We start from the raw sequence: 22,919 nt of genomic DNA, 5'->3' as shown, positions 1-22,919 counted from the left end.
TCTAAAGGCTCCTTATTGGGTTCAGTTACTTTGTTTATAGTAGGGAATCCTGTGCTACCATAAGAACAAAGGGATTTTTTACAGAATCACAAGGGAGTTGTAAGGGCCATTTAAACCACACACCTTCCCCCTTGCCATGTGGTAATACACAATTTAGGGCACTTCCACATAGCCATACAATCCAGAATAACAAGGCAGATAATCCTCAATATCTGTTTTAAACTGGATTATCTGAGTCCACAGTGCCATATAATTCAGGTCATTGTGGATTGTATACAACTGTGTGGAAGAGACCTAAGGCACAACCAAACAAAAGGTAATCGAACTTCTGTTTAAAGAGAGAATCAACCACCCTCGAAAGCAGACTGTCTTATTGTCAGTTTCCAGTTCCCACAGACAAGAAGTTGATTCTAACGTTTAGGTGGAATCTCTTGTTGCTGTATGCATTCATTGGTTCTTGTGTAGAAAATCAGACTGCTCCATATTTGATGGAGACTGCTCCATCTCTTCAACAAGGTTGTATCATAACTCTCAATCTTTGCTTCTTCAAGTCTGCCCTGTTTCCTAATTTGTTGCTTGTAGGGCTTAGTTTTTTTTTTCCAGCAGTCATCTCAATCACTGCTACAAATGGCGTGAGTCTGGATTCTTGAATGGTCTCATGTGTGCGTTCCAATAGGGAGAGGACAGCTACTGCCATCTTCTTGGGTGATTGTATTATGAGAAGCTTCCTGTAGCCAAAGAATTCGTATATGTGGTTATATTTACCCACACTCTGAAAAATTGTATCTCTGTGAATTTGCCAGGTCTTCCAAAGGATTATACATCATTTTCACAGCAGTTACCACAGAGTTGGGCAAAAGTATGATAGCTGGGACCCTACACTGGTTGCGCAATGTGGGCCTGAATTAATGAGGGGCACATGTGCATGAGACAGTGCAATGAATGAGAGACGCAGCTGTGTCAGAGTCGTGGCAACATTGTTCACCAGAAAGGGGGAGAGGAAACATTTCTATCCCGTTTACCGTCTTCGTAAGCCGTTGTTTATCATTTGACATTAACTCAAAACATTACTTCACTCTTATCCTGTTGAACATGAGTTCAATTACTGCACTGCTATCCTGTTTTAGCTGTGCCTCTCATTTGCTCCGCTGTCTCATACACATCTTCCCTTAATTAATTCTAACCCGCATTGTACAAGCAGCATAGTGTTGGATCCTAGCTATCATACTTTTGCCCAGAGTTGCAATCAAGGACCTAGTATATTACTAGGAGGATACCTCTGTGGCTAGACCTGTTATTTTGCCAAGTAAGCAGAACACCCAAGAGCCATCATGGGGCACTGGGTTGAGCACTGGACTAGGACACCAAGAAACCAGGATTCAAATCTCCAGTTGGCCATGGAAACCCATTGGGTGATCCACACTCTTTCAACCTGAGAAGAAGGAATAGACCAAGCATGGCAAACATTGGCCTACCAGATGTTAGGAGTTATGGGAATTGAAGTCCAAAACATTTGTAGGGCAAAGGTTTGCACATGGCTGGAACAGACCAAACCCTTCTCAACAAATTTTGCCAAGAGGAAGAAGACTTGTTTTCTGCTGCCCTTGAAACTAGGACTAGGAGCAATGGGTTCAAATTACAGGAAATGAGATTCCATCTGAACATTAGGAAGAACTTCCTGACCCTAAGAAGAGCAGTTTAACAGTGGAACTCTCTGCCTTGGAGTGTGGTGGAAGCTCCTTCTTTGAAGGCTTTTAATGAAAGGCTAGATGGCCATATTTTGGGGGTCCTTTAATTGTGCTTTTCCTGCATGGCAGAAAGGGGTTGGACTAGATGGCCCATGTGGTCTCTTCCAACTCTATTATTCTATTATTTTAGTTGGGTAGATACTACTTTAAATCACTGAGAATTTAACTGAATAGTCTCAAAGGTCACTTACCCTGGAAGAACCTCGGATGACCTCAGATAACTGTCGGATAGCATTTGTGCACGTCGTAATGGTTTTGTTGGTCTCTTGTTGTGTTGTGTGCCTTTACAAAGGAAACAATTAAAAACAAAGGTTAACAATATTTTCAAGGGCCTTCCTTCCATGAAAGTCTGGGATGCTCGTGTCAAAAACCAAGAAAGAAGTGTTATTATCATAAAATCTTATAAGACAGCTCTTTGGCTCATGCAACCTCTCTTGCTTCGTGTATATACATAAAATGTTTGCAAACTCAAAGGCATGGGACTTGAGAGAGTTCAGAAGAGGTCCAGGCTTACAAGGACTTTGGCTCATTGTGACCCTATGAATGAAAGACCTCCAACTCACCATATCATCAGCTATCCTGCTCTGATCAGGGTGGTGACTTCCTTGACTGAGTCATGTCTCCTCATGATTCATGTCTTCTCATGATATGCCCAACGTATGACAACCTCGGTTCATTCATCATACCTTCCAGATAGAGTCCAGGCTTGATTTGCTCTGAGACCCACTCATTTGTCTTTATAACTGCCAACTATGTCTGCAGAACTCTCATCTGATATTGCCATTCTAATGAATTGGTTTGCTTCTCGGTTTCATACTCATAAATACAAACCAGAAATACTGTGAAATGGATTATTCCAGCTTTGGTATCACCCCCCAGTCTTCTTTTCATCAGGCTGAACACGACCAGCTCCTTCAACCTCTTCTCATTTCTTGTGTCCTCCATACCTCTTATTGCCCTTGTTACCCTTCACTGAACCCACTCCAACTTGGTTACATCCTCCTTAAAATGAGGTGTCCACAACTGAATGTAGTGCTCCACAGGAAGTCTGACAAGTGCTGAATATAGTATATTACATTGCTGAACTTGGAAACCATGCAGGCTAAAATAACATTCACTTTCATTGCTCTTACTGCCTACTACAGGTAAAATCAGCTGATCCCTAATCCATCTAAAACACAGACATGTGCCTTTCACCTCAAGAACAGAGAAGCATCCCGAGCTCTGAAGATCACCTGGGAATGAATCCCACTGGAGCATTGCAGCACACCCAAATACCTGGGAGTCACTCTGGACCGTGCTCTGACCTACAAGAAGCACTACCTGAACATCAAGCAAAAAGTGGGTGCTAGAAACAACATCATACGAAAGCTGACTGGCACAACCTGGGGATCACAACCAGATACAGTGAAGACATCTGCCCTTGCGCTGTGCTACTCTGCTGCTGAGTATGCATGCCCAGTGTGGAACACATCTCACCACGCTAAAACAGTGGATGTGGCTCTGAATGAGACATGCCACATTATCACGGGGTATCTGCGCCCTACACCATTGGAGAAATTACACTGCTTAGCCGGTATTACACCACCTGACATCCGCCGGGAAGTAGCAGCCAATAGTGAAAGGACCAAGGCAGAGACATCTCCAGCTCATCCCCTGTTTGGGTATCAGCCAGCACGTCAATGACTTAAATCTAGAAATAGTTTTCTAAGATCGACAGAGACACTCGCTGGAACACCCCAGCAAGCGAGAGTCCAAAAGTGGCAGGCTCAAACCCAGAACCTCAACCAATGGCTGATACCAAATGAGAGACTTCCCCCTGGGCACACAGAGGACTGGGCGACTTGGAAGGCGCTGAACAGACTGCGCTCTGGCACCACGAGATGCAGAGCCAACCTTCAGAAATGGGGCTACAAAGTGGAATCCTCGACGTGCGAGTGTGGAGAGGAGCAAACCACTGACCACCTGCTGCAATGCAACCTGAGCCCTGCCACATGCACAATGGAGGACCTTCTTGCAGTAACACCAGAGGCACTCCAAGTGGTCAGATACTGGTCAAAGGACATTTAATCAACTACCAAACTCACACATTTTTGTATTTTGTCTGTTTGTTTGCTTTGTTTTGTTAGAAATGTAATATAATTTGACTGGTTGTCCTGACACAACAAATAAATACATAAAAATAAATTGCTGCAGTATCACACTTTTGGTTCATGTTCACTTTATAATCACCAATAACCCTAAATCCCTTTTTACATGTACTTCTGCTATGACTTTTCCAGCAAGTGAAGTCATTGCATGATATGTTCAAAGTACACTAGCCTCAGAATAGAATGAGATTATGACTTAATTTACATTGGAAACTATAGTTCTATTGAAGGCTAAAAAACTGCCTTCTTTTCTGTAGCATCACATTGTTGAGTCAAGTTCAATGTATGATCAACAATAATTGCAAGGTTCTTTTCTGCTCAGTACTGCTGAGTGAGGTATACTATACTCGCTCAGTAATGCAGCTTGGGAAGTACAAGGCATCCCAATCTCTTAGGACCGGGCTGTGGCACAGCTAGTTAGTAACCAGCTGCAATAAATCACTACTGACTGAGAGGTCATGAGTTTGAAGCCAGCCCAGGTTGGAGTAAGCTCTCAACCATTAATAGTCTGGCTTGCTGTTGACCTATGCAGCTTGAAAGACATCTCTCAAGTAGGAATTTTAGGTACCAATTTATGCGGGTAGGCTAAATTAACTAATTTATGACACCATAAAAACTTCCAGCAGTGTACATAAGAATGAGGAAGTACTCCATCAAGGACTTGTTGTCACAAGTGGACGCTGAAGCAACAGCTCCCCCTGTGGCCAGAATCAAGCAAGCCCCTTGAAGCTGGAAAGCTGGAATGTTAAATTACCTCTGTGTCTGTCTATATGTGCTGTATGTCTAATGGCATTGAATGAGAAGGGTGGAATATAAATACTGTAAGAGAGATAGAGAGATAGAGAGATAGATAGATAGAGAGAGAGAGAGAGAGAGAGAGAGAGATAGGTAGATAGATATACAGACAGACAGACAGACAGACAGACAGACATATTGGGGATTTGTGGCTGAAATCTAGACTTTTCCATTTGTTTTCGTTGGATTCTAATAGTTTTGGTCCAATTTTAAGGTCCCTATTTAGATTTTGGAGATCCTATTTTAGATATGGAGCCCCCGGTGGTGCAGTGGGTTAAAGCACTGAGCTGCTGAGCTTGTTGATCGAAAGGTCGCAGGTTCGATTCCGGGGAGCAGCGTGAGCTTCCGCTGTCAGCCCTAGCTTCTGCCAACCTAGCAGTTCGAAAACATGCAAATGTGAGTAGATCAATAGGTACCGCTCCGGCGGGAAGGTAACGGCGCTCCATGCAGTCATGCCGGCCACATGACCTTGGAGGTGTCTACGGACAACGCTGGCTCTTCGGCTTAGAAATGGAGATGAGCACCACACCCCAGAGTCAGACATGACTGGACTTAATGTCCTTTACCTTTACGTATTTAGATTTTAAAAAGACTCTCTGCCTGCACATGAGATAGTTTTTCATTTGCAGGGGGAAAAAACAAACATAGAAGAACTCCTGGTGACATCTACTTGGACCTGAATGAATGTGTCTCTTTGGATATGTGTTTGGTAGCTTCACCTCTATGTAAAATCTCTGCAGTGTGTCTCCATTTGCAACAGGCTCTACTCTCAAGAGCTTTAAAAAAGCAAACACAGGTAGAACAGCTGCCTGTGATTAAGAAAAAGAAACACACAGCAATTTTATGCACAGTAACCAGCAATCGTATAAATGGGAACTTAGTGTTCCATGAAGGCAACATCTCCACCGCCACTGAGCAATGCCTCCGATGCCTACCACTGAACTGAAAGCAAAAGACAAGACAAGAGGCCATAATTTCGTCTCTCCGAGCCAGTCAAAGCATCCAGGATTAAAAAACACAGAGAACAGGCGGTCTTACAATTGCTTTGTTACATTAAAAGACTTGGCAGTGTGGACTTAATTCAGCTACCACATAGTGATTTTTGTTCATTGATGTTTCCTATGTTTATAGCACTTGCTGTTTTGAGTGTTGGTCGATTTAATTACTCTGTAAAAAAAGTTTCAAACTGAGTGGAAAGACTCCATCTTTCCAGTACTCCCAGCTACCCAACAGAACTTACCAATACGAAAATAGAAATGATTAATTCATGCAATTCAAACAAAAAGTAAGGTTTCAAATTGGGTCTGAGCATATTGACACAGATGAGATGTGCTCACACCTAGCAAAAACATTACAACTCCCAGGATCGTGTAACAAAGAGCTATGACAGTTAAAATGTTATCAAATTGCATTAATTCGACAATGTAATCCAGGTCATCCTAGTGTTAAAGGGATCACTTCACTTCACTTAGGCGATCCCTTGTTAGACGAGTAAGATGGTCTTCCATTATGGGTCTCCTTGTGGGTCCGCATGTGGCTGTGGAGCCCTATTCTTGCTCTGCATCTTCTTCCGCAGTGTGGGCATTGGTTTCCAGGTGGAAGACGGTCCCGGTCGGGGTTGGCTTGATGTGCCTTCCTCCTGGCACGTTTCTCTCTTTCACCCTCCACTCGTGCCTCCTCTAATTCTGCAGCACTGCTGGTCACAGCTGACCTCCAGCTGGAGCGCTCAAGGGCCAGGGCTTCCCAGTTCTCGGTATCTATGCCAGAGTTTTTAAGGTTGGCTTTGAGCCCATCTTTCAATCTCTTTTCCTGTCCACCAACATTCCGTTTTCTGTTCTTGAGTTCAGAGTAGAGCAACTGCTTTGGGAGACGGTGGTCAGGCATCCGGACAACATGGCCGGCCCAGCGGAGTTGATGTTGGAGGACCATCGCTTCAATGCTGGTGGTCTTTGCTTCTTCCAGCACGCTGACGTGTGTCCGCTAGTCTTCCCAGGAGATTTGCAGGATTTTCCGGAGGCAGCGCTGATGGAATCGTTCCAGGAGTTGCATGTGACGTCTGTAGACAGTCCATGTCTCACAGGCATATAGCAGGGTTGGGAGGGCAATAGCTTTATAGACAAGCACCTTGGTATCCCTACGGATGTCCCGGTCCTTAAACACTCTCTGCTTCATTCGGAAAAATGCTGCGCTCGCAGAGCTCAGGCGGTGTTGTATTTCGGCGTCGATGTTGACTTTGGTGGAGAGGTGGCTGCCAAGGTAGCGGAAATGGTCAGCATTTTCTAATGCTACACCATTAAGCTGTATCTCTGGCATTGGGATCACTTCTCACTCTCTACCTGTTCTATTTTACTTCTTACTTGCAGTGAGGCTTGGATGCAAATGTTGTTTCTTCTAGCATATAGGGTTGCTGCATACACTTTGTGTGTATGCAGGGGCGGCTCAACCCATTACGCAAAGTAAGCATTTGCAGTATAGTTGATTTTGCCCAGGGGTGCTCTTGGGGGAAAACAGACCTTGACATATGCGAGTTGTAGTTACTGGGATGTATAGTTCACCTAAAATCAAAGAGCATTCTGAACTCCACCAATGATATAATTGAACCAAATATGGCACACAGAACTCCCATGACAAACAGAAAATATATATCAGTGTTTGGTTGGGGGGGGGGGGGGATACTGTTTGCTTACCATTGAAAATTACCTAGGGCCACCTCTGTGTGTATGTGTGTGTGTGTATGAGAGGAATCCCTCTTGCTGTATTGTAGGATGACAGTCCTTGGAATCCAATTCTTTCTGCCGGAGATGTCCCTTTAATTAACTTCTTCCTGTCCCATGGGGAGAAGTAAAGCTACTAATAAAAATAATACTGACATATCTTATTACTGTTCTGCATTAAAATAAAATAAAAATGCTGGAGGAGGTGAAATTCCAAAAAAGCTTTCCGAGTTTTAATGAAGATCCCAGCAGAAACGAAAGTAAATTAAATCTAATCACCATTTGATTTATGAATGATCTCCAAGAGTGACGGCATGCAAGTTAATTATGTCTGACAGTACAGTGCTGTAGATGATATTGCATATTGAGGTTTTGTTGAGAACAGGCTTGGGGTGCAGCAAGGAAAAGACAAGGAGCACAGGTCAATGGCAAAGCTTTCGCATACTCAAGATTCAGGGAATGTCTACATGAGCTGGAAAACCCATCTTACTTTGAATTCACTTCTGAATGCTCTCATGGTGATAGCCTACTTCCAATGAATGTTACAGGTTTTTGGGGGGTCAAAACAACTTTGTCTAACTATGGGCAAAGTCAAGGGATTCTCTAGAGTTTTCTGGTTTGGGGCAGTGTGGACAATGAGATAAGATCTCACCAGTGTAAGGAGAGAGAGAGAGAGAGAGAAAAAAAACAAATAGTGGGGAAATGGTGCAAGAAACTAAATGCAAAAGGTACTCCACTCTTTCACAGCTAAGACTTCAATTTTGTGACATGGAAACTCCAGGCCAGCCCAGGCTTGGATATCACCAGGTTCTGTTTGGTGTCAAGTATGGATGTTGTTCATTCGTTCAGTCGTCTCCGACTCTTCGTGACCTCATGGACCAGCCTACACCAGAGCTCCCTGTCGGCCGTTACCACCCCCAGCTCCTTCAAGGTCAGTCCAGTCACTTCAAGGATGCCATCCATCCATCTTGCCCTTGGTCGGCCCCTCTTCCTTTTGCCTTCCACTTTCCCCAGCATAATTGTCTTCTCTAGGCTTTCCTGTCTCCTCATGATGTGGCCAAAGTACTTCAACTTTGTCTCTAGTATCTTTCCCTCCAGTGAGCAGTCGGGCTTTATTTCCTGGAGGATGGACTGGTTGGATCTTCTCGCAGTCCAAGGCACTCTCAGCACTTTCCTCCAGCACCACAGCTCAAAAGCATCGATCTTCCTTCGCTCAGCCTTCCCTAAGGTCCAGCTCTCACATCCGTAGGTGACTACAGGGAATACCATGGCTTTGACTAGGCGGATCTTTGTTGCCAGTCTGATGTCTCTACTCTTCACTATTTTATCGAGACTGGACATTGCTCTCCTCCCAAGAAGTAAGCGTCTTCTGATTTCCTGGCTACAGTCTGCATCTGCAGTAATCTTTGCACCTAGAAATACAAAGTCTGTCACGGCCTCCACGGTTTCTCCCTCTATTTTCCAGTTGTCAATCATTCTTGTTGCCATAATCTTGGTTTTTTTGACGTTTAGCTGCAACCCGGCTTTTGCGCTTTCTTCTTTCACCTTGATTAGAAGGCTCCTCAGCTCCTCCTCGCTTTCGGCCATCAGAGTGGTGTCATCTGCATATCTGAGGTTGTTAATGTTTCTTCCAGCAATTTTCACCCCAGATTTGCATTCATCCAGCCCCGCACATCGCATGATGTGTTCTGCATACAAGTTAAAAAGGTTGGGTGAGAGTATGCAGCCTTGCCGTACGCCTTTCCCAATCTTGAACCAGTCTGTTGTTCCGTGGTCAGTTCTGACTGTTGCTCCTTGGTCCTTGTACAGATTCCTCAGGAGAGAGACAAGGTGGCTTGGTATGCCCATCCCACCAAGAACTTGCCACAATTTATTATGATCCACACAGTCAAAGGCTTTAGAGTAGTCAATGAAGCAGAAGTAGATGTTTTTCTGAAACTCCCTGCCTTTCTCCATTATCCAGCGGATATTGGCAATCTGGTCTCTCGTTCCTCTGCCTTTTCTAAACCCAGCCTGAACATCTGGCAACTCTCGCTCCATGTATTGCTGGAGTCCAAGTATGGATACTGAACAACATTATGTCTTTCCAATGGTGGAAACATATCCAGGATACCAATTAGGCCTGGAAACATGCTGTGTTGTGTCAAACTTGGCCACTTCTTGGTGATCCTTTGGGTGAATGTTTATTGTATGTTCCACCCAGCAATCCTGTTTGAAATTTTGGATTCTGTGAACTGCAGTTATCAAAATATCCTTCCCCTTCAAACATTTTATTGCATGTTGCCTTGATCATATATTTTAGTGGAAAGGTGATCTGTAAATATACTTGGCCAGAGGGGCATCTACACCTACCAATATAACTCAAAGTGCTCTGGAGCTGCTCTGATGCAGCCTAGGACCATCCCTGAACCTCATTGATCATTCACACCACTGGTTGTCCCAAGTGCATTATGCTGTGCAACTGGCCAGAAGTGGCTCCTGCCATGGGTCTTGCTAAGGATTTTGAGTTTCTGTTCACATGAGTAGGTATCCTCAACAGAAGAACGTTGACAGCAAGTGAGTCTATTGGAGGTGCAAACAGTGGATCAGGCCAGACATCATTCAGCTTTTCACAACTCCAAAACTCTGGGATCACTGCAGCGCTTCCTGGAAGCACCAATTCAATTCTCTCTACACACAGATTAGTGTTTGGAGGTAGCATTTGTTGTGGTCCAGCCTGTGATTGTTTAATTGCCTGAGATTTCAGAGAACAATGATCAAAGTTCTGCAGACCAACAGGAGTCTGGAAATGGGGATTTTGGGCAGGAGAGTGCTGATAGTCATGATGAAGCTCAGGCTTTTGGACCTGCATTAGATGTTCCATTACAGGCAGAGAAAGAGACTGAGAGGCCAGAGGTAGTTTTCTCAAGAGAATCAAGTTCGGATTGTGAAAAGAATGTGCTGATGCAGCAAATAAGGCCGCCTTTGAACTAGATAGAAGAGGTCAAATCGCTCAACATAGATAGATGGCTCAGGGCAGACGTTGCTCCAACAGATTACTAGACAAGAAGAACCCTCCCAAATCTTCCCAAGGGAAAAGGCATAGCTTTTTGAGTATATATGAGGGTAAATAAGGATGATTCCTCAGAAGAATCAACATTTGGTTTATAGCAGCAAATCCTTCCTTGTGTTCAAGTTTCAAGGGCCTTGGATTTCATGTTTTCAAGTTCATGTTCCTGTTATTTCGTGGGCCTAAGATTTCACGTTTCCACATTTATCTTCCTGTATTTCTTGTATTGCTCCTGGATTATATTGGGATCAAAGACTCTTGTAAACAACTTGGATCTTTGTCAAGTTTTCACGTATTCCTGTTCCTCTGGATGACTTTTGTGTGCCAAGTCTTCAGTTGCAGTTTGCCTGTGTTTTCGTGTTTGGATTCCTGTTACCAAGTTTAAGTGACTATTCTTATAAACAATATTTTATACTACTTTTGATGGTTTTTAATCCTTTGGCTGAAGCTACGTTTATTCTTCAATAAACTGCTTTGCTTATATACTGGACTCTGGAGTGTGAGATTGGTTCAAAGGTGCCTTCCCAGCCCTGGATTGCGACAGCATTTCTGCTGAGAATCTAGCCATGCCTTGTGAGTGGTGGAGAGGTGAGTCCATTTTCAGTTGTGTAAACATGGCCCAAAACTAACATTTCCAGTCTCAAGGACCTACACTACTGGAGAAATTACACTGCTTAGGCGGCATTGCACCACCTGACATCCACCGGGAAGTAGCAGCCAATAGTGAAAGGACCAAGGCAGAGACATCTCCAGCTCATCCCCTGTTCGGGTATCAGCCAGCACGTCAACGACTTAAATCTAGAAATAGTTTTCTAAGATCTACAGAGACACTTGCTGGAACACCTCAGCAAGCGAGAGTCCAAAAGTAGCAGGCTCAAACCCAGCACCTCAATCCATGGGTGATACCAGATGAGAGACTCCCCCCTGGGCACACAGAACATTGGGCGACTTGGAAGGCGCTGAACAGACTGCGCTCTGGCACCACGAGATGCAGAGCCAACCTTCAGAAATGGGGCTACAAAGTGGAATCCTCGGCATGTGAGTGTGGAGAGGAGCAAACCACCGACTACCTACTGCAATGCAACCTGAGCCCTGCCACATGCACCATGGAGGACCTTCTTGCAGCAACACCAGAAGCACTCCAAGTGGCCAGATACTGGTCAAAGGACATCTAATCAACTACCAAACTCACAAATTTTGTATTCTGTATTTTGTATTTTTGTATTTTGTCTGTTTGTTTGCTTTCTTCTGTTAGAAATGTAATATAATTGACTGGTTGCTGATGACTCGATAAATAAATAAATAGTCTCAAGGACCATGAACAATGGGGCCACTAGGAATAAACAATCTCCCTTAGAAGACATATTTGCTAGAATACTGCCAGAGAAACACAGATCTGATCCGAATAAAATGCATGGACAGATTATCCAAGTCAGGAGTGTCATTTCCAACTCTAGCAAAGAACAAATAAGCTGTAACTGGGTTAAGTGGCATTTTATGGCCACGAAATGCCACCTCAATTTGTCCTCTAGTTTTTCTCCCCCTGTCCTTCTGTTTATATATGACGAGACAGATTAAAACATCCTGTATTTATATAGCCAGCAGACATTTACTGCTGAAATAAACACTGTGGAAATGCAAGCAAGAAAGTCCACCTGCTGCACAGTCTTGGGACCACAAAAGCAAACTCTACCCTCATGTCCCAAATTATACCCAGATTGATGCTTACAGCATGTTGTTCGTTTTAAGCACAGAGCATAATTTCCTACAGTGGACCATCTGGACAAATAAAATATACTCCTGTGATTCTCCTTGTGTGGCTGTCTTTGATGTTATGAGTTTGCAAAACATTGAGGGATCTCAAAGTCGGCTGATAACTAAACCACTGCTATTACTATGGATTGGAACCAACTTTGTATACAAACCATGGTTTTGTTCATTTGAAATATGGGGTTGGAGGAGAATTGTATGGATATTATGGGTTGCCAAAAAACATAAATGAATGAGTCCAAAAGCAAATCAAGTATGAACTTTCCCTAGAAGCCAAGGTGACTAAACTGAAACAATCATACTCTGGCCATATCGTAATAAAACAAGACATGTGAGAAAGAGGCAATAATGTCAGATAAGGTGAAGAAGGCAATAGGAAAAGAAGACCACATTCTGAATGGATAGTCTTAATCCAACATGACACCACTGCTCTGGGTTTCTTTAGGTCAGTGGTTGTCAATCTTCCTAATGCTGCAACCCCTTCATACAGTTCCTCATGTTGTGGTGACACCCAACCATAAAATTATTTTTGTAGCTACTTCGTAAATGTAAGTTTGCTACTGTTATGAATCGAAGTGTAAATATCTTATATGAAGGATGTAAATCAAATTTGGCACAAATATCCGGGCCCTTCATTCCTCAGGGGAGGTCCTCCTTTCGCCCTTACCAATCTCACAAGCTCGTTTTGTGGGCACAAGAGAGAGAGCCTTCTCTTCTGTGGCCCCCCGACTTTGGAACTCTTTACCTGGGGAGATCAGGAAAGCCCCTTCACTGGAAACATTTAAAAAGAACCTCAAAACCTGGCTTTTCCGCTGCGCCTTTGGTGAGTAGGTGCTCAGTATGATTTTTTATACCCCTCAACGTTTTTGGCTAATGTAGTTCGGGCCCTCCAAATAGCATGTTCTGTCCCATAACTCTATGTGTTTTATGAGTTCCATTTAAACTTTCTGCTCCTATTTTATCTCATCATAATTGGTTAATTGTTTTTACTCAGAATATGTGGCCCGCCCATTGTCATTTCTATCGTGATTGTGTCTATTGGTATTTTATTTTATTTTTATTTTATTATCATTTATTATTTTAATGTCATTTTGATAATGTTGTTGTTGTCTGATGTATATGCTTTGATTTTATTGCTGTATTATGTTGTCCGGGCTTGGTCCCATGTAAGCCGCTCCGAGTCCCCATCGGGGAGATGCTAGCGGGGTAGAAATAAAGATTATTATTATTATTATTATTATTATTATTATTATTATTATTATTATTTGTCAGGTATAGGAAGGGGGATTGATTTTGTCATTTAGGATATGTAGTTGCTGGGATTTATAGTTAACGTACAATCAAAGAGCATTCTGAACTCCACCAACATTGGAATTGAACCAAACTTGACACACAGAACTCCCATGACCAAAAGAAAATACTGGAAGGATTTGGTGGGCATTGATCTTGAGTTTTGGAGTTGTAGTTCTTCTACATACAGAGAGCACTTAGGAATCAAACAATGATGGATCTGGACCAAACTTGTCACGAATACTCAATATGCCCAAATGTGAACAATGGTGAAGTTTGGAGAAAAATGGACCTTGTCATTCGGGAGTTGTAGTGGCCGGGACTTATAGTCCATCTACAATCAAAGGGCTTTCTGAACCCCACCAATGATAGAATTGGGCCAAACATCCCACACAGAACTCCCATGGCCAACAGAAAATGCTATGTCTTCTGATGGTCTTTGGCAACCCCTCTAACACCCACTTGCAAACCTGACCCCCGGGTTAAGAAGGCTTCTTTAGGTGCATTAATGAAGTTTCATAGAATCATAGAATCAAAGAGTTGGAAGAGACCTCATGGGCCATCCAGTCCAACCCCCTGCCAAGAAGCAGGAATATTGCATTCAAATCACCCCTGACAGATGGCCATCCAGCCTCTGTTTAAAAGCTTCCAAAGAAGGAGCCTCTACTACACTCCAGGGCAGAGAGTTCCACTGCTGAACGGCTCTCGCAATCAGGAAGTTCTTCCTCACGTTCAGATGGAATCTCCTTTCTTGTAGTTTGAAGCCATTGTTCCGCATCCTTGTCTCCAGGGAAGCAGAAAACAAGCTTGCTCCCTCCTCTCTGTGGTTTCCTCTCACATATTTATACATAGCTATCATATCTCCTCTCAGCCTTCTCTTCTTCAGGCTAAACATGCCTAGCTCCTTAAGCCGCTCCTCATAGGGCTTGTTCTCCAGACCCTTGATCATTTTAGTCGCCCTCCTCTGGACACATTCCAACTTGTCAACATCTCTCTTGAATTGTGGTGCCCAGAATTGGACACAATATTCCAGGTGTGGTCTAACCAGAGCAGAATAGAGGGGTAGCATCACTTCCCTAGATCTAGACACTATGGTCCTATTGATGCAGGCCAAAATCCCATTGACTTTTTTTGCCACCACATCACATTGTTGGCTTATGTTTAACTTGTTGTTCACGAGGACTCCAAGTTCTTTTTCACATGTACTGCTCTCGAGCCAGGCATTGTCCCCCATTCTTTATCTTTGCATTTCGTTTTTCCTGCCAAAGTGGAGTATCTTGCATTTGTCCCTGTTGAACTTCATTGTGTTAGTTTTGGCCATTCATCTCTCTAATCTGTCAAGACCGTTTTGAATCCTGCTCCTGTCCTCTGGAGTATTGGTTCTCCCTCCCAATTTGGTGTCATCTGCAAACTTGATGATCATGCCTTCCAGCCCTTCATCTAAGTCATTAATAAAGATGTTGAACAGGACATCACTTAAACTGTCATGGCAGAATGTAATGGAATCATGGGAATTCTATTTTCCAAAGCCTTTTGCCTTCCCCGCCAAAGAGTGCTGGTGCCTCACCAAACTGCAACTCTCAAAATTCCAAAACATTGATCACTGGCAGTTAAAATGGTATTGAGTTGCATCAATTCTACAGTGCAGATGCACCCTTAGAGAATACTGAATATCTCAGTCAGTGTCTGCACTGCTACATTTGGAGAAAAAAACTTTAGGCATTATTTTCACCATCAATGGCTTTGGTTTTGCAATCTTTCAGAATGACCCAAAAAACGTTTCCCCACCAACTAGAATCCTTGCTGTTTCTGTCATCACTGGAACAATGTGTGCTGTTCTGCCATCAAAAGTTCAAGTTCATGTTGTTTCCCAAGATGATTTAAAATTTAAAATAATTCTAATAATTCTAAATCACTCCACAATGAATTTCATTTACTCTGCAATGTACAATGAATTCATTCCTGTCATAAATGAAGTGTAATTAATATGATAATTTAATGCATTAAAATAAATTAAATCTATAAAAAACATATCTGTAAAATAATCATTATAAATTAATCATCACAATTAATTAATCTTTCCTGGGTTTGGAGGGATTTTCTTTCTTAATACTAACATGTTTATTTTAATAAAATTAATTTGTTCTACATTCTGCTATAATACACATATATATTTATTCACCTCTATCCATTTTTTTAATTAGGTTTATGTCCATATTTATCAATTATATCTATTAAAATATCCTATTGAGCTACAACCTCTTCCTCTTAAGACAAGGATGGGGGACTGCATGGAGGTCAATGGCCAGTTTTCCAACCCACACAAGGTCTTACCCAAATGCACCAGAATACAAGATGAGTACCCCTTATCCAAACTACTGTATTTGCATATAGTGAGATATCTTGGAGATAGGTCCCAAGTCTAAACACAAAATTCACTTCTGTTTCATATATATCATATTCACATAGCACGAAGGTAATTGTGCATGAAACAAAGCTTGGGTACACTGAATCAAAGCAAAGGAAAGGTGTCACTATTTCAGACATCAAGCTGAATAATTAGAGATTTTGGAACATTTGTGAATTTTGAATTAGGGATGGTCAACCTCAGCCTTGCTTTCCATAGCTTTCTCTTTCAAAGGAAGTAATGCTACCCATCTATTCCACTTTGGTTAGACCACACCTGGAATATTGTGTCCAATTCTGGGCACCACAATTGAAGAGAGATATTGACAAGCTGGAATGTGTCCAGAGGAGGGTGACTAAAATGATCAAGGGTCTGGAGAACAAGCCCTATGAGGAGCGGCTTAAGGAGCTGGGCATGTTTAGCCTGAAGAGAAGGCTGAGAGGATATATTATAGCCATGTATAAATATGTGAGAGGAAGCCACAGGGATGAGGGAGCAAGCTTTTTTTCCTGTTCCCTGGAGACTAGGACACGAAACAATGGCTTCAAACTACAAGAAAAGAGATTCCACCTGAACATTAGGAAGAACTTCCTGACTGTGAGAGCCGTTCAGCAGTGGAACTCTCTGCCCCAGAGTGTGGTGGGGGCTCCTTCTTTGGAAGCTTTTAAACAGAGGCTGGATGGCCATCTGTCAGGGGTGATTTGAATGCAATATTCCTGCTTCTTGGCAGAATGGGGTTGGACTGGATGGCCCATGAGGTCTCCTCCAACTCTATGATTCTATGATACTATGATTCTAATTGAATTGTCATCATTTCCTGTAACCCATTTGAAAGCAAAACAGGGTAAAGAAAGGTATTTGATGGGGTTACCTGTTTGGGCACATTAGGGGAAATGTGGACACAATTTTTAGGTGATTTGTGGATCGAAAATTGTACTAGTTTTCTAAAAAAATAAATACATTGAAAATTCAAGCAGCTTTGCAAAATTGTCGAGATCTTCATAGAATCATAGAGTTGGAAGAGACCTCGTGGGCCATCCGGTCCAACCCCCTGACATGAAAATGGACAATCACAACTCAAAGGCCACACACTCACACCTCTGCCTGGACAGTCATCTAACTGACGAAATGGACCTCATCCCCCTGGAAGTCACTAGTGATGGTTCATCACAATTGTTCAGGCCTATGATGCTTCTGAGGTCAAGGATTTTCTGGTTGAGGCTGATGTTGAGGCAGGAAAGTGAAAGTATTTTTCAAGATGATAGGAATATTTTGGATAGATCTGCTGTTGAAGGAAAAGGCAGCGATTCTCACGAGAATCAACCAGGAATTCACTCTGAAGGAATGTAGAGGAAACAGGAGGGTTACAGATATCCTAGTGTTTACAGATCAAAAGAGATAATGTGAAGCAGAGACAAATTTGGTCTTCTCAGAGACTGAAAGATAAACAAAGGGAACCCAGGTGTGAGAAAGACTGATGTCATGGGCCAGAGGGAGTATTCATAAGGAATTTGAGTCAGTGTTTGGTGGGGAGATCAACATTGGATTTTCATGTGTCAAGTCACTTGTCTTGAGACCTCCAAGTTAGGAGTTCTGTTTTTGGATCTGGATCTTGTTTCCCTGCCTTCTGCTTGGATTACAAATATTATTTCAAGTTTCAAGCCTTTGGGATTATAGTCAAGTTTAAGTACCAAGCCTTTGGATTATGGTCATGTTCATGCTTTTAAGCTTTTGGACAGAATTCTAGTGTAAGTGCAATGAATTTTGGATTACAGTTTATTTTGTCTTAAATGATTTTTGAAATTCTTCTTCAGAGCTGGTCATTACTTTTTGTTATGCTTCTGGAAATCTAGTTTATGGATGTATTTTGAAACGGTTTTTATATTAGTTGCTTGTTTCTTAATAAATGTACTATTCCTATTCATCTGTGTGGTGTTTGGGTGAAAAGGGGATCAAGTAGGTTGCTGGGCTGCAACAACATCATCCAACAACATCCAAACTCAGTCAACACATGAAAAGTCTTTAGTGCATTCAAAACATTCTTATTTTTGCTGTCATCTTCCTCCTCTTCATTTACCTACAAAGACCATGTTTGGTTTAGTTGTACTAACTCATGTAACGAAGGGAAAGGGTCCCCCCGAATCATCAAATATCAATGCATATCGTGCCGCCAGACCCCCCCCCCCCCAAAAAAGGATCATACGATATACTATAATATATTACACAACTGAACACCACTGTAAAGGGTTATATAAATATAATAACACACTACTGGCTACCAGTATGGTAGTGAGTTGACGTTAGATAGAATGTGTAATGGTAGGGTGAACACTGCTTCAGTTTTCTTTTGGTTTAATGCTGCCACCAACCCAAGATGTCTTAGGATTTTTAAAATGAGTTTCTGAGGTAAACTTTTCCCTTCTCTGCCAGCACAGCTCTCCCCTTAGCTCCCAAAATGACTGTTTGGATAAGTGACCTTTCTGTGGTATTGGGATGTTAAAGAGGCTAGAATTATCACAAAGGATTACTGATAGATTGAGGAATGATAGAGACCTTTTTGAAAGTTAAATAGAAAAAGATTTATTAATAAAAACAGACAACTGACTTCTTCTTTTGAGAGGCACAAACTCTTGACTTGTTACTATAGCACAATATCTTAATGGTTGCTTAGAAAGGAGTTTCTTGACTTGGTTACAAACAGAGCTAATCTCACAGATATAGCTACTGGATACAAAAAATATCTCACTCTACTTCAGCGAAATAGCAATGAGATCTTGACTAACCTATCCCAGACTGTCTTCTGAGTAATTAGCCAACTCTTCCCAGAGTCCTTACAGCTAACTTACCCAAACTAGAGAGCAAATCCCTGTTATCTCACACAAGTAATCAGGATGCTGCCTGACCTTTCTTGTCAACTAATCAACCCTCCCTTACATACACACTCTCTATCAGAAATACCCAGTCTCAAAAACCACTTCTTCGCCCTTCAGTTCCCAAATCTCTTCTCTCTCAGAAGCTGAAATCTTTTTCCCTCCCAAGACTTGGCTCCTCCTCCTCTGCTCTAGCCAATCCAAGGAGACCTCCAACTCCTCCCATCTTCTATCTATCCACCCTCAAGATGGCTGTTTTGCTGGCAGACACTCTCAAAGTGGAGGTTTGCCCTACTGTCTTCCCTGGTTTCTATTCATTACAACTCACAAGCAGCACATGATGAGAATGAGTAAACTGACTGCTTATCTCTTTCTCTGTCACTAATGGCATGGTGCCTCCAAATATGTAGTCTATGAGAGCTAACACAGGCTACCATAGCTAACAGGAAACTGAATTGCCGGGGAGAAAAATAAACCTATTTATTATGAAAATTGGGTTAGATTTCCTGATTAGATTTCCACACAGATATTTGTGGGGAGACTTTTCCAGCATTTCCAGAAAACGAGGAGGTCAATGCCCAGAAAGCATGATAAGGGATCTTAAAGAAGTACAGCCAGGGATATCTGTAGCATATCCAAAATGAATGCAGATGGAATATAGATTTCTCAAGGTGAAAATGTAATCATATGCCTAACAAGCCAAGCCTGAAAGAATACTCTCCGGAACACTGCATGTGACCATTAAAACTGATTTCTTTCCAAAGGAATGGAGGATTGAAGTTGAAATTTCACTTCAAACATGACTACAGAAAGGTTTCAGCATTGACAACCTACTCTCCATCTTGTCTTGGAAGGGATTTCCAGACATGTCTCCTAATAAGGAAGCCATCCTATAAATGGCATACATCAATTCAGGCTTTAGGTCTCTTTCACATTATACCTTTCTAGCAATGATATTGATTTAACTATGGAGTCCTGGGACGTGAGATTTGGAGTAAATATACACTTTGCAGGCAAATCATTCAGCATAACTCAATGGACACAGATATTTCATACAATACCGTAATGACAATCAAAGTGGTATCAAACAGGATGATAATAAAGAGACAACTCATAGAATCATAGAATCATAGAGTTGGAAGAGACCTCGTGGACCATCCAGTTCAACCCACTGCCAAGAAGCAGTAAAATTGCTTTTAAAACACCACTGACAGATGGCCACCCAGCCTCTGTTTAAAAGCCTCCAAAGAAGGAGCCTCCACCACAGTCCTGGGCAGAGAGTTCCACTGCTGAACAGCTCTCACAGTCAGGAAGTTCTTCCTCATGTTTAGATGGAATCTCCTTTCTTGTAGTTTGAAGGCAATTGTTCCATGTCCTAGTCTCCAGGGCAGCTGAAAACCAGCTTGCTCCCTCCTCCCTATGACTTCCTCTCACATATTTATACATCATGTCTCTTCTCAGCCTTCTCTTCTGCAAGCTAAACATGTCCACCTCTTTAAGCCACTCCGCAGAGAGCTTGTTCTCCTGACTCTTGCTTATTTTAGTTGGCCTCCTCTTCGATCATCTGGACAGGCCCTGCTCGCGCTCCCACCTCCATCGCAGGTGCAATTGGTGGGGACGAGGGAGAGGGCCTTCTCGGTGGTGGCCCCCGACTCTGGAACTCACTCCCCAAGGACATCAGGCATGCCCCAACTTTGGCAATCTTTAGGAGGAGCCTGAAAATGTGGTTGTTCCAGTGTGCCTTCCCAGAATAAGGAAACTCCCAGCAATATGTCCCTAATTGCACTTTATTAGTGATCTAGGACTGTCTGCACGCCCCATTCTTTTCCGAAATTCTATCCTAGTTATATTTCACCTGGCCTTGCTCAGCATTATTTTTTTAAATTTTAATTATTACATTTGGCCCAGCCATAGGTTTTTTAAATGTTATTGTGTTATTGTTGATGTTTACTGCCTTTTTTTGTTTATGAGTTTTATTTTATTGTTTTGTATTACTGTTGTCGTTTTTTGCTGATGTATTGTGGGCTCAGCCTCATGTAAGCCGCACCGAATCCCTTGGGGAGATGGTAGCAGGGTACAAATAAAGTTTTATTATTATTATATTATTATTAGTGCTGTGCTAACCTCCTACAGAATGCTGGCCAGTGTACTGAAACCCACCCAACACCCTATTTTCCATTTAAATCTAACTCGACTTAATACCTCCACGGGAGACATTGAGATCTGTTATAATCGCCCACCTACTCCAAGACATCTAACGTTCAGAATCAAGGGGACAGGAACATTCTTACGCTTGATTAAAAGAAACAAAACCCCATGTTGATCCGAGGAAGAGATTAAAGTGTGCAGAGTAAATTATTGAAACCATCCTCAGGAGGGAGGCTTTAGATATTCTGGAAATTGATTAAAATCAGCTTTGCTCCCTCCCGAACAGGTTACATGAGGGCACATGACTGGGGAAAAATAATGTACTTTTCAGCGAGTCAGTAGGGAATCCAATTCTATTAAAGAACTCCACCGCTATTTCCTCGGCACGGGGCAATTGCTTGATGAAACCTTCCCCACCGGTGCTAATGGATATTCCAGCTCTTGTCAGGTTTCGCCATCAAGAAGCTTGGGAATGCAAATGGATCTCTGCATAGGGATGGAAGGGGCGGACACAACCATGCAAGAGAACCACAAGTGCTAAAATCAGAAGGCGTAGTCCCACCGAGAGACTAGTAAACAGATGCAGAATTCATGAGGCCTCCTAAAAGCCCAATCTGTGGCTCTGAGTATCACCACTTACATTACATCAATGTGAGTGGTTGGTAAACCATGTTATCTCTGCAGATATTTTCGATTTCCATATGGCTTCCATATGGTATCTCCTCCATCATTTTGAGACGGAAAGGCAGCAAAATATATCTTCAAATTTAGAAGCATTGATTTCAAGGAAACATATTTATTTATATGTGTGTGTGTGTGTTTCTTTTTTCTCCCTGAACAGGAAAGTAGTGAAACATATATAAGGGCCATAAAGCAAAACATAACAAATTCCAAATGCCACAAAAGAGTGACACTTTTCTTGGCCAAGCAAACTACACAACATGCACCATGCAAACTTTCAAAGCTTCTCTGGCTTCTTCATCAGGCAAAGATGGAGAGGGGGAAAAATATTGCAAGACTATATTTTGTTTCAGATGTTTTCTGCTTATCATTTAAGATTGTCTATGTATATGAATTTCCTTCTTGGCCATGTGAGAACCAGGAGGAAATGGCCACAAAATAAATGAAAATGAAATCTCAAATCCAGGAACAGAAAACTAACTTTGTATTGTCGAAGGTTTTCATGGCCGGAATCACTGGGTTGTTATAGGTTTTTTCGGGCTATATGGCCATATTCTAGAGGCATTTTCTCCTGACGTTTCGCCTGCATCTATGGCAAGCATCCTCAGAGGACCTCACTACCTCTGAGGATGCTTGCCATAGATGCAGGCGAAACGTCAGGAGAAAATGCCTCTAGAACATGGTCATATAGCCCGAAAAAACCTACAACAACCCAAAACTAACTTTGCTTACAATTCAGGTTGTCCCAGTCCTTTGTGAAGCTAGTTGCCTTTTTTAGACAATTGAAGTGAATATAACTAAGTTGTATTGTCGAAGGCTTTCATGGCCGGGATCACTGGATTGTTGAAGGTCTTTCCGGGCTATATGTCCATGTTCTGGAGGCAATTTTTCTCCTGATGTTTCGCCTGCATCTATGGCAAGCATCTTCAGAGGTAGTGAGGTCTGTTGGAACTAGGAAAAATGGGTTTATATATCTGTGGAATGACCAGGGTAATGTTTCAGCTGATCACCTTGGTTTGCATTCAATGGCCTGGAAGCGCCTAGAGGGAATCTCTTGTTGAGAGTGAATTGATAATTGATAACTAAATAACTAAGTTGCATGACTACTGAAGTAAATGCAACTAAGTTATTACATTGTTGGCTCATGGACAACAAGTTAAACATGAGCCAACAATGTCATGCAGTGGCAAAAAAATCCAATGGGATTTCAGCCTGCATAAATAGGACTATAGTGCCTAGATCCAGGGAAGTCATGCTACCCCTCTATTCCTTCTTGGTCAGAACACATCTTGAATCC

At 42.3% G+C, this 22,919-nt stretch overlaps 1 protein-coding gene across 2 annotated transcripts in view; it reads right to left on the bottom strand.

The window, feature by feature from the left end:
* Window positions 1–22,919, bottom strand: part of TSNARE1 (t-SNARE domain containing 1) — a 565,931-nt gene that overhangs the window by 265,272 nt on the left and 277,740 nt on the right. For both annotated transcript variants that reach the window (XM_067467251.1, XM_067467252.1), the window contains one exon: window positions 1,940–2,030. In XM_067467251.1, coding sequence (XP_067323352.1) covers window positions 1,940–2,030 — 91 coding nt within the window. The remainder of the gene's footprint in view (window positions 1–1,939; window positions 2,031–22,919) is intronic.

This window comes from Anolis sagrei, chromosome 4, assembly GCF_037176765.1.
Source record: "Anolis sagrei isolate rAnoSag1 chromosome 4, rAnoSag1.mat, whole genome shotgun sequence".
Taxonomy (NCBI): Eukaryota; Metazoa; Chordata; class Lepidosauria; order Squamata; family Dactyloidae; genus Anolis; species Anolis sagrei.
The sequence above is the reverse complement of the archived record's forward strand: the minus strand, read 5'-3'. Positions and strand labels throughout refer to the sequence as shown.